A 12,276-nucleotide genomic window follows, 5' to 3' on the forward strand; every position below is an offset into this window, starting at 1 on the left:
CTGCTTCCCCAGGCCAACTGTGGGGCCTCCCTCATTGTTCTAATATTGTTTCCTGCTCCCAGAGGTTGTTCCCTATAGGGCAGGGTGAGGCTAGGGGATTGGTCCAACTGAGGTACATGCATAGTCATCATCACATGTTAAGAATCCATCACTAATTGCTCCCCCAACCTGTAACTCATCTAGCAAGAAAAGGCCCTTTTTCCTTTTTCCCATCCATCTACCACTACATGAGGGACAGCCTCCCCAATTCTCTACGTCAAATCCTGCTCAGTGCTCCTCCCCTCCATCCTCAGTTGCACATGATAGTCCTTCCACTGACTTGCCCCCTGCGTGGGATCTTTTCAGGAAAGATGCAATCCAGGCTTGTGAGGCTCAGATGAGATAATGGATGTAAAGCACTTCACCAAGCCCAGAGCACTGTCTAAATGCCTTCATATTATTATTGGCTCCCAGTGTGGTGATGACTTCATTTGCTGAGCCTTCTCCTGCCCTCTTACTGAGTCCAAGCAAGGTTTATGGAGCAACACTGAAGTGCCCAGGGAAATGTTTAACAACCTGGCTCTCTGGGGGACAAATGTAGGCACACACACTTTGAAGTTAAATCTGCAGTATTAGCCCTTTCTTAAGTGTAGAGAATCCACAGAACGATAAATTGAGCCCTGATTTGTATGTAGGAGTTGCCATTTCTGAGGTATGAATGCTCACTGAAAATTTAAGCAAGTTAAAACAGTTAGAGCTGGCTCCTGGCACACTCCTGGCAGCAATTGATAATTGCTTTGCTTTTATGTTAGGGTGGTTTGGGTTTTGTGCTTTTTTCTCATTTGTGTGGGTGTGTCCTTCTTCACCTTTTGAATGGTGGCTACCATATTCCTCCCATTCAGAATGGGAGCTGTGCAAGAAAGTGAATGTGGTTCCCTGATGACAAGGGCCAAGTCAGGATGACAAGGGGTGAGAGAGCATTCTTACCAGTAAGAGGCTAGGACTGTTATAGATGTGACCACAGGGTTTTAGTCTACCTAGATCAAAACCTGCTCCTCTGGAGGGATAGGGGGCAATCTGCTTCAGGGAGGGTCCAGATGGGGCTAGGAGAAGGAGGGAGGCTCTTAGGAGGGCCTGGGAACTCACAAGCATCGAGGCCCTATGCGAGACCCACTCAGCTGGAACTGACACGTTCCCTGGTTGCAGTCCATTGATGAGTTGAAGCCATGTGTACATCTGTTAATACAGTACGGTGTTCCATCCCGGTAGTCAATGTAGAAGAATTCCTCAAGTTCTCCAGCAGTTTCTTTGCATGTGTCTAAGGGAGAAAGTCAAGGGAATAAACAGTACAAGGGAATAAATAGTACACTCTTCCTCCAGGGTGGGCTCCAGAGCTCCCCCTAACCCTGACCCCACCTCTTCTTTAGGCTTACATACCCTCAGGATTGTACAGAATTACAAGCTCTTCCACTGATGTCTTGCTGGGGTTGAAACATAATTGTTCTGTGAAAGAGGAAAACCAAGAGTAAATCTCCCCTTGTTGAAGGCCTTTTCTGCTGAAGGCTTCCTCTCCAAGAGTGAGGGCTATGGAAATGCGTTAGGAGGTGGGGAGGGGAGGGAATACAGGCTTCCTACCCTTGTTCTTCAGAACCCAGACCCTCAGTCTTCAGACGCTCAGCCCTTTGAAATTCTCTCCTTCCCAGATTTTTTCCCCTATAGGTCAACCCCATTAATTGTCCTCAGAACTGTTTTCTCCTTCTCCCTTAGCTCCACTGGCCCTTTTCCACAAGCATGCTTCCATCGTGGCCCTGTGGCTACTGAGATTTGTAATGTGCCTAGCACACGGCCTGGCATATAATAGTTGCTTAATAAATGCTTGGTCCTTCCTTCCCACATTTCTGATTTCAGTTCCTCAAAGTAGGTGAGCCCAAGTTGGGATTTAAGGACTCTCTAGTTGGGACTGTGTCTGTTTTCAGTTCTGCCCTCTGGCCCCTTCTCCCTCAGAGGGGAGAGAGAGGCAGGGCCTTGCAAAAGTGCAGGCTCCCTTCCTTCCTTCTGTCTCAGAAAATTCAATACAATTTAACAGACATTTATTAATTGCCTACTGTGTGCAAAAGGATAGGTGATATGGCATAAAGGCTAAAGGACCGAGGTGGGAGTTAGGAAGACCTGGGTTCAAATCCTGCCTCTGACCCATACTAGGTGTGAGACCACAGGCAAGTCACTTAACTTCTCAGCAGCCCAGGCAACTCCCTAAGACTATATCACAAAGGAGAGGAGAATATATATCGGTGGAGGAAATTTCCACACTGGGAGTTCCCTACAGGAATTAGAATCACAGGTTTGGACCCAAAAGAAAATGTGAAGGACATTATGCTTAGGTGCTGGGGAAGATGCCGCCCTCCTGGAATTTACAGTGGTAGGGGAATAAAAACATGCAGAGAAATAGGAAATACATAATTTTGGTGGTCCATTGTTAGAGGTCTTTATATCTTCAAGGCCTGAGGCGGGAGGGGGAGGGGGAAAGGTTGTTAGGAAGAAGGAACCCAGCAGCAGGTTTTCCAGGGGAACTGGCTTTTGAGTTGGCTTTTAAAGGAGGGGTAAACATTCACCAAATACAAAGGGAGAGGGATAGGCACTGACCCAGGGGCAACAGAGACAGGCACAGAGGCAGTTGGTGCATCATGTATGTAAAGACAGGGTAATGAGAAAAAAAGGTGGGTGATCAGGGTGAGATGGGGCGCTTACCGTCGCATCCTGTGACTATTTGCTCACTGGTGACTTTTCTAGTTGTTTCCTCTACCTTCTTTGCGATATCCTGCAATTCTGTCGCATAATCTGGGGTGTAACTTGTGGACAGGATCACATCATAGTCCACCACTATGCTGCCGTTTCTGAGAAGAGGAGAGAGGAGGTCATCTCATCAGCTTCTCAGCGCCTGAGGGCCAGCCTAACAGCCACACTGAATGTCTGCTCCCAGCTAGGTCCTCTTCCCTCTAGAGGGAACTCCCTTCATGGGGATAGGAGACAAGCTGGAACACCCTTCATCCAGGTGTCATCCAGAATTCAGACTCATGGCCACACCTTCCTTAGACTCAGCAATCTAGGTGCCATCCTCCACTCTTCATTCTCACTTACCCCAGTTACCAAATTCTGTTGTTTCTTCTTCTGCAACATCTCTCTGGTACGCCCCCTTCTCTCTACTCATACAGCCACCATCCAAGCTCAGACCTTCATCACCTCTAGCCCAGACTATTGCAACAGCCTTCTAACTGGTCTCCTGCTTCATATCTCTCCCCATCCTGATCCATCCTCCACAGAACGACCAGAGTGATTTGCCTAAAATAAGCGTTCTGACCGAGTCTCGTCCCTACTCAATAAACTCCAGTGGCTCTCTATTTACCCCTAGAATCAAATAATGAATCCCTCTTTGGCATCTTAAGGTCTCTGTAGCTCGGTGCTTCCTATCTTTCTAGTCTTCTTATACCCTGCTTATACCCTGCATCGTGTACATGAACTGTACATTCCAACCACATACAGGTCTTCTTGCTGCTCCTCAAACACATACCATCTCCCATCAATGGGACTTTGCTCCGCTGTCCCCCATGCCTGGAATGCTCCTCTACTTCACCTCTTCCTCTTAGAATCCCTGGCTTCCTTCACAGCTCAGGAAGTGTCCCCTGGTCTCCCTTGCCTCCCACCCGACTTCAGCAGCTAGTGATTTCTTCTCTAAGGTTACCTTGATCCCACACTTATGTTTACCTGTTGCTACACACGTGTTCCCACCTGAGAACTTAAACTCCTTCGAGGCAGAGGCTCCTGTGCTTTATCTTTGTATTGTCAGCAAGCACAGTGTAGACTTGTTGACTGATTGGTTCATCCTGGATGCTGATGGGAGGAGGGAGAATACTCCAGACTAATAGGACACCCATGCCGTGTAACGTCCCACCCTCCACGGCTCTGCTTCCCCAAAGATTACAGAGACTTACGAAAGCTTCTTGACGTTCACGCCAACATATTGAGAGATGTTTTGGTAAATGATATCCATCTAAAAGGCAAAAAACCACTGGGTTATCTAAATAGTCCAAATCATGGTATTCCTTAACACTCCCCCTGCCTTCTGTCACTCCCCCTCTCTCAAATAACCCTTTCTCTTAGCAGAGGCCTGTGAGAATGGACCTGCGTGAGAGAAGACTCTGGAAGGAAAGGGTTCAAAGCACAGAAGGACCATCCCAGACCCCAAGGACATGGGAGAATTTATTCTATGCCTTTTGGAAGGCAATGTCTCCTTGGAAGGGCAGCTGCTGCCATTACCTAACCCAGTCTCTTCCCTTTAGTCTTGTGATATCTCTAGTTCAGCTCTCCTCCTCAAGGGCCAGCACCTGTCTCTTTCAAGAAGGGATCTCCCAGCACCAACACTGGGGAGGCCTGAAAAGGACGAGTGAGTAAGGGAAACCCAAATAAGCCAGGATGAATTTGCTATTCTGGTCTCCACTGATTCCTTCATGGGGTGAGAATCCAGGTCTTTTCCAGAAGAAGAATGCAATCCAGCTCTACCCCAATTATGACTCATGTTGCCTAACATCAGCTGGGCTCTCCTGTACCAAGAAGTCTTTTCCCCCTCTGTTCTAATTAATTCCCTATCTTATTCTCTACAGAAGCTATTCCCAACCTTCCTATCTGTCCTCAAGTCTCCCACACATACCCTTCTCTTGATCACTCTTAGCTGAGTCTATTGATAAAATTGAGGCCATTCTCTGTGAGCTTCCTCTTTTCGCTTTCCTGTGATCTTCATCTCAAAACTTGACATCACCTCCCACTCTCTCCTCCTCTCTCCATAGTCTCTGATATGCAGAGGCGGCCTTCCTCCCAGCCAAGGCCAACCTCTCTACTTGTGCCCCTGATCCCATCACCGCTCAGTTTCTCTAGCAAATTGTATCTCTTCACTCTCTCACAAATCTCCAATCTCTCTTTATCTACTACTTTCTCTTTTACTTCTTTCAACATGCTAAAGTCTTTTTTTAAACAAAACACAACCCTCACTAAAGTCTACCATCCACTCCAACTGCCATCTTATAGCCCTCTTCCCTTTCTCAGTTGAACTCCTTGAAAAATCTTTTTACACCTGCTGCCTCCTCATTCCTCAATCCTTTGCAATCTGGCTTCCAACCTCATTATTCAACTGAAACTACCCTCTCAAAAATCCACAGTGATCTGTGAATTGCCCAATCTGTGATCTTTTCCCAAGTCCTCCTCCTTTTTGACTTAACTGCTGCATTTGACACAGTTCACCACCCTCCCCTGGGTTGCTGTCTCCTCTACGGGTTTTCATTTCATTACTCTCCTTGCTTCTATTGTCTGACCATCCCTTCGGTCTCCACTGCTGACTGCCTCTCTTCTGGAACTTCCCTATTTCTGTTGAAGACACCACCATTTTTCTAGTCTCCCAGGTTCATAACCTTGGCATTATCCATGACCCCTCATTCTCCATCAACTGAAGTATTCAGTCAGTTGCCAGATCTTGTTAGTTCTATAATCCACACCATCTGTCGCTTGGCCCCTTCCTTGTATTCAACCAGGTTCAGGCCTTCATCAGCCATTGGCTTCTCTGCTTCAAGTCTCTCACAACTCCAGTCTGTCCCAAACATTGCTGTCAAAGTAATTTTCCTTAAACATAGATCTGACCCTTCTGCTCCATTGGTTTTGATTGCCTCTAGGATAAAATATAAACTCCTGTATTTGAATTTTAAAGCCCTTCACAACCTGGTTCCCATCCATCTTTCAGTCTCTTTCAACACTACTTCTCTTCCTTTGGTTGTTTAGTTATTTTTCTGTTGTGTTTGACTCTTCTTGACCCCATTTGGGGTTTTCTTGTCAAAGACACTGGAATGGTTTGCCATTTCCTTTTCTGGTTCATTTTACAGTTGAGGAAACTGAGGAAAACAGAAGTAAGTGACTTGCCCAGGGTCACACAACTAATATCTAAGTCCAGATTTATATTTAAGAAGATCAGGCCCAGCACTCTATCCACTGTCCCACCTAATGGCCCTTCCCTTCCTACACTCTGCTATGTAACCAAATTGTTTTCGTCCCTGTTCCTTGCACAGGACATTTCACCTCCCCTCTCCTTGTCTTTGCACTGGCCATTCTCCTATTCCTGGAAAGCACTCCCTCCTCACCTCCACCTCATAATGTCTCTTCCTTTAAGATGTAGCTCAAGCACTATCTTCTGCATGAAGCCTGTTCTGACCCCTCCTCCCCCATTGATAATCTTCTTCCTCCTCCCAAACTACCTACTAGTTAATTAGCACATGGTAGGCACTTGTTGATTGATGGGGAAAATTAAGATAATTTGGAGGATTCTTGTTTTCTAAATGTTAAGAGGGAAAAGGCAACTTCCATGAGAAAAAGCATCAAGGTGTAAAGGAATTGAAAGTGATGCATGGCTGTTGAACTAGAAATGAGCATGCATACTCTGAGGAACTGGCCTTCATCTGCCAGTCCTCCTCTCTCCACCCCCACCCCCACCTTACACTAGTATTCCCCCATGCCCAGCAAATCATAGTGTATGTTTGTAGATTAACTGAGAAAATACCGATAATTTGGAGGATTCTTGTTTTCTAAATAAGGGGAAAAGACAGCTTTGACATGGGAAAGCAAGAAGATATACTAGGGTTATTAACACTAAACATTTATACAGCAGTTTACAATAACAAAGAAATTTTGTGTCCATGATCTCATTTGACTCTCCAAAGAACCTCATAAGCTATAATAATAACAATAATAAAAATAATAAAAATTTAAGGTTTACAAAGCACTTGACAAAATATTATCCTACTTCTCTTCACAACAAGCCTGGTAGGCAAGTCCTTCTATTACTCCCATATCATAGCTGAGGAAAACTGAAGCTAAGACAGGTTAAGTGCTTTGCTCAGGGTCACACAACTAGTGCCTGAAGCCAGATTAGAACCCAGGTCTTCCTGACTCAAGGTGCAAATGGAAACTCATTAAAATGAAGTGAGTCATCCAGGTAAAATGGCTTATAAGTGGTCGGAACAGTTCTCAAGTGAATCATCTAACTCCTGCTGCAGACCTCCTCCCACTACTCTGTTTTCCCGGAGATGCTAAGATTGAGAATCAGGACCAGAGTGAAAGACACCAAGAACTGGAGGCAGAGTCTAATGGGTCGAATTTTAGGCAAGTGACTTAAGTAAGTCACTTAACTCTTCTAGATGCCCTCTGTGAAATCAGGGAATGTACTAGATGACCTCTAATACTCCAATACTCTTAGGATCCATTGATTCTGTACCTGTTTTTTGAATAGTTCAACGAAATCCTTATAGGCATCCGACGATGGGTCTTCTAAGTCCGTTGTGTAATTCCAATTCGTCACAGACACTGTCACTTCCACAGTAGCATTGACCTTTTCTGGCTCTGTTGGAAACGGACTTGATTATGAGCATACCAGTCATTCACGATAAACCCTCTCTGTCCCCCATGCTTTGTGACCCTCTACCCTCTCCCTGAAGAATGGGGTACCTTTGGCCCCTTTTCACACCCCTGTACTCAGCTCAGGTGTTGATGACCCAGAGATGTTTGGCTTACCTATTGGAAGGCTTTCTGAAACCATTTCACACTTAGAGCCATAGTAGAGAACAGGGCAGATGCATTTGATTCCATCCCAGGTGCCCCCATTCTGGCACACAATTTCTTTCTCCTGGCATCGATCTCCACTGTAACCAGTGGGACAGAGACAGGAGTCTCCCGATGGAGTACCTCCATTTAAGCATATCACTGAAAGAAGTAAGATACTCAATTCAGTAAGGAGAGGGGGAGACCTGGAAGAAAGAGAGTGGTGGGAGGCTTTGGCCAAAGGTTTAGGAGAGACAAGGATGAGTCCTGAGGCAAAGAGAAAAGAGAAGAGACCAAGGAAAGAGATACAGACTGTGTGAGACACTGACATGGGAATGTGAATGGGACTCACTCCCATTCCCTAATACTCACTTTATACTTTCCCCATCCCAGTGATTCTGAAACCCTAGCTATTGATGTATAAATCCTATTAACCCCAGATCTGTCTGCTCCCTCCACTGTCCTCTAGAATGCTTCCTTCATTATCAATAAACCTTTCTTAACCTTAAATTTCTTCCTTTTTCAGTCCTCTCCTTTTCTGGCCCTACGACACAGCTTCCTCCTTATAACACCACTTCCCTCAACACCATTTCCAGTACTCAAATAAAGATTCCTCCTTATTTTCTTTCATTCATAGATATTCTCCCACTCTCTCCCCCTTTACTCCAGTTTCAGATAAGAAGGTGGTTCTCTTTACCAGAGCCAACCCTCTATCCTTTTCTCAGTCTCTCTTTTTCTTCACTTCTTTGTAGCTGTTGATGCTGGTGGTCACCTCTCCTGTACAGTCTGGGTTTTCGTGCCACTGCTCTCTTGGTTCTTCTGTCTCTCTGACCATTCCTCAGCCTCATTTGCTGGCCCTTCATCTGTGTCGGGCTCACTAACTATGAATGTCCCCCAAGATACTGGACTAGGCCCCTGTCTCTTTTTGCTTTACCCGATCTTGATCTCATCAGTGTGTTCAAAATTTTTTTTCTGTAGACATGATTTTCAGATCTGTGTAACCAACTCTGTGCCCTCTCAGCTACAGTCCTGTCTGACAACTACTTTTAGGACCTCTCAGATTAGATGCCCCATAATTATCTCAAACTCAGTACTCCAACAGAGAACTCATTATCGTTTCCCCAAAACTCTCCCCTTGTCTAAATGTCTCTATCACCATTGTGGCCCCACCATCCTCCTGGTCACTCAGGCTCAAAATGTCATCCTTGACTCTCAGCTCTTGTATACCCACACAGCAAATCCATTACTAAATCTTGTTTCCACCTTCACATCATCTGTCACCTAGGTCCCCTCCTCTTTACTCTTAGAGTCACAACTGTAGTTGAGGCCTCATCACCTCTTGTCTGGAATATGGCAGTAGCCTTCTGACTGATCTCCCTTCTTCAGATTCTCTCCATCCCAATCCATTCATCTGCCAAGATGATTTTTTTCAAGCATAGATCAGACCATGTCAGCCCTTATTCAGTGAGTTTATAACCTCTAGGAACAAATATAAACCCATCTCTTTGGCATCTGAATCTCTTCATAAACCACCCCCTTCCTGCCTTTCCAGTCTTGTTACACTTTACTCCCCTCCGTGAATGATGAGATCCAATTATATGACAGTTCGTGAAAGAGGATACTCCGTCTCCCATCTCTGCCTTGGCTGTAGCTGTCTGCCATGTCTGGGATGCTCTCCCCCTTCACCTCTGACTCTTAATTTCCCTGGCTGCCTTCAAGACTCAGCTCAAATTCTTCTTTTTGCAGGAGTCATTTCCCAGTGCCCCTAGCTACTGATACAACCATCCTCTCCCAGGTTCCTTGCCGTTAACTGTGGCTATATTGTAGATATACCTAGTTATTCATGTGTTGTCTCCCCCATGAGAATGTAAGCTAACCTGGAGCAGGGACTATTTTCACCATTCTTCTTTTGCCCCACACAGTGTCTAGAAGACAGTAGGAGCTTAAGACTTTCTTGTTGAGTGATTGACTGAAAGAAGTGATAGACAGAGAGGAGAAATCTGGAAGGAGGACTAGGAAGAGAGTAAAAGGGAGAAAGGACTTTGTGAGGCCAGTTCAGGCAGAGTCACTTATGTTTTAAGAGCCATTAAAGCATTAAAGTGCAAGCCTTTGTGGGACTGGGAGGTAGAACCATAAACATTTACAAAGAAAGTTATAGGGTTTCATAGAGAAAAAGGAGGAGGGGCAATTAAATGCGATTTGAGAATAGGTGAATGTCAGGATAAAAGGATATCTACAGGAGGCCATACCAAGGCTAAGTAATATATGATAGTCCTAGGGAGTAACACCTGGAGAGAGCCAGAGGCAGTTAAGGCAAATTAAAGTGGGAGAGGAAGTGGCCTCCAAGTGAAATTAAAGCTCCATGAACAAAGGGGAACACAAGGATGGCATTAACCAAAGAAAGGACAGAGGAAAAACAGAAACATAGAAGGGAAGGGTCCCAAAGAGGCACTTACATGGTGTGGGAGTTGGTTGGGTGGTCACTGGAGAAGTAGTGGCAGCTGCTGTTGTACCTCGGGTAGGGGTGGCAGCCGGAGTTGTCAGAGTCATCGTGCTGCGGGTCACCGAGGTACTCTGAGGTGTGGGGCTGGTCTCAGGAAGGCTTGTGGAAGGAGTGGCTGTTGCTGTAGTCCCAGGGGAAGTAGTTGGTGCTGCTGTTGTCCCCTGGGTAGGGCTGACAGGCTCAGTGGTCCCAGGTGTTGAGCTGCTGGGCTCAGTAGTACTCTGAGTTGTGGGGCTGGTGCCGGTAGAGCCTGGGGAAGGAGTAGCCGATACTGCAGTCCCAGGGGCAGTTGTGGCTGCAGCTGTTGTTTCTTGAGTAGGGGTAAGAGCCTGAGTAGTCAGAGTTGTCATAGTGAAAGGCACTGTGGTACTCTGAGCTGTGGGGCTAGTTGAAGTGGAGCCAGGGGAAGGTGTAGATTTTCCTGTGCTCCCTGATGAAGTGCTGGCTGCTACAGATGTCGCTTGGGTTGGGGTCAGAGCCTGGATTGTCAGAGTGGTTGTGATTTCCGACTCAGTAATACTCTGAGCTGTGGAAGTTGTGGAATGTGTCCCAGTGTAAGTAAAGGAAGGTGTTTCTGTTGCTGAAGTCCCTGGAGAAGGAGTGGCATCTGCTGTTGTACTTTCAGTAGGGGTAACAGGTTGGGTTCTCACAGTTGTCATGCGGTCATAGTTGGTGGTACTCTGAGCTGTAAGGGTATTTGAGGTGGAGCCAGGGGAAGGTGTAGCTGTTGCTGTGCTCCCTGAGGAAAAAGTGGCTACTACAGAGGTCCCTTGGGTAGGGGTGAGAGCCTGGCTTGTCAGAGAGGTTAAGCTTTCAGATACAGTGGTACCCTGAGGTTTGGACATTGTCTCTGTGTAACCAGAGGAAGGTGTGGATGTTGGTGAAATCCCTGGAGAAGTAGTGGCAGCTCCTGTTGTACTTTTACTAGGGGTAACAGGCTGGGTGCTTACAGCTGTCATGCTGTCAGAGTGGGTGTTACTCTGAGTTGTGGGGCTGTTTGAAGAGAAGCTTGGGGAAGGTGAGGTCATTGCTGAGGTCCCTGGGGAAGTAGTGGCACCTGCTGTTGTACTATCTGGAAGGGTGACAGCCTGGGTGATCACAGTTATTGTGCTTTCAGACTCTGTGTTAGACTGAGTTGTGAGGCTAGTTGAGGTGGAGCCAGGGGGATGTATACCTGTTCCTGTGCTCCCTGAGGAAGTAGAGGCTACTACAGATGTTCCTTGGGTAGGGGTGAGAGTCTGGGTAGTCAGAGTGATTGGCCTTTCAGACTTGGTGGTACTGTGTGAGCTAGGACTAGTCCCAGTGTAACCAGGAGACGGTGTGCCTGCTGAGAAAGTCCCAGGGAAAGTAGTAACAGGATCGGTTCTCAGAGTTGTCGTGCTGTCAGATTCAGTGGTACTCTGAGCTGTGAGGGTAGTCAAGGTGGAGCCAGTGGAATGTGTACCTGTTGGTATGGTCGCTGAGGAAGTAGAGGCTGCTACAGATGTCCCTTGGGTAGGGCTCAGAGCCTGGGTTGTCAGAGAGGTTATGCTTTCAGATGCAGTGGTACTCTGAGCTGTGGAAGTTGTCTCCATGTAACCAGAGGAAGGTGTGGACGTTGGTGAAATCCCTGGGGAAGTATTGGCAGCTGCTGTTGTACTTTCTGGAAGGGTGACAGCCTGGGTGTTCACAGTTATTGTGCTTTCAGGCTCTGTGGCAGCCTGAGCTGTGAGGCTAGTTGAGGTTGAGCCAGGGGAAGGTGTAGCTGTTGCTGTGGTCCCTAAGGAAGTAGAGGCTACTACAGATGTTCCGTGGGTAGGGGTGAGAGCCTGGGTAGTCAGAGTGATTGGCCTTTCAGACTTGGTGGTACTGTGCGAGCTAGGACTAGTCCCAGTGTAACCAGGAGACTGTGTGCCTGCTGAGAAAGTCCCAGGGAAAGTAGTAACAGGATCGGTTCTCAGAGTTGTCGTGCTGTCAGATTCAGTGGTACTCTGAGCTGTGAGGGTAGTGGAGGTGGAGCCAGTGGAATGTGTACCTGTTGGTATGGTCGCTGAGGAAGTAGAGGCTGCTACAGATGTCCCTTGGGTAGGACTCAGAGCCTGGGTTGTCAGAAAGGTTGTGATTTCAGACCCGGTCATGCTCTGAGCTGTGGAAGTTGTCCCAGTGTAAGCAGAGGAAGGTGT

The 12,276-nt window shown here is 46.8% G+C and overlaps 1 protein-coding gene across 1 annotated transcript in view; it reads right to left on the bottom strand.

Moving 5' to 3' along the window:
• Positions 1-11,647: 11,647 nt before the first annotated feature.
• LOC118857941 (mucin-2-like) overlaps positions 11,648-12,276 on the bottom strand; it is a 36,021-nt gene continuing 35,392 nt past the window's right edge. The window contains exons 6-7 of the mRNA XM_036768401.1: positions 12,129-12,192; positions 11,648-11,756 (exon numbers count right to left, since the gene is read on the bottom strand). Coding sequence (XP_036624296.1) covers positions 11,648-11,756; positions 12,129-12,192 — 173 coding nt within the window. The remainder of the gene's footprint in view (positions 11,757-12,128; positions 12,193-12,276) is intronic.

Source organism: Trichosurus vulpecula, chromosome 7 (genome assembly GCF_011100635.1).
Source record: "Trichosurus vulpecula isolate mTriVul1 chromosome 7, mTriVul1.pri, whole genome shotgun sequence".
NCBI classification, from domain to species: domain Eukaryota; kingdom Metazoa; phylum Chordata; class Mammalia; order Diprotodontia; family Phalangeridae; genus Trichosurus; species Trichosurus vulpecula.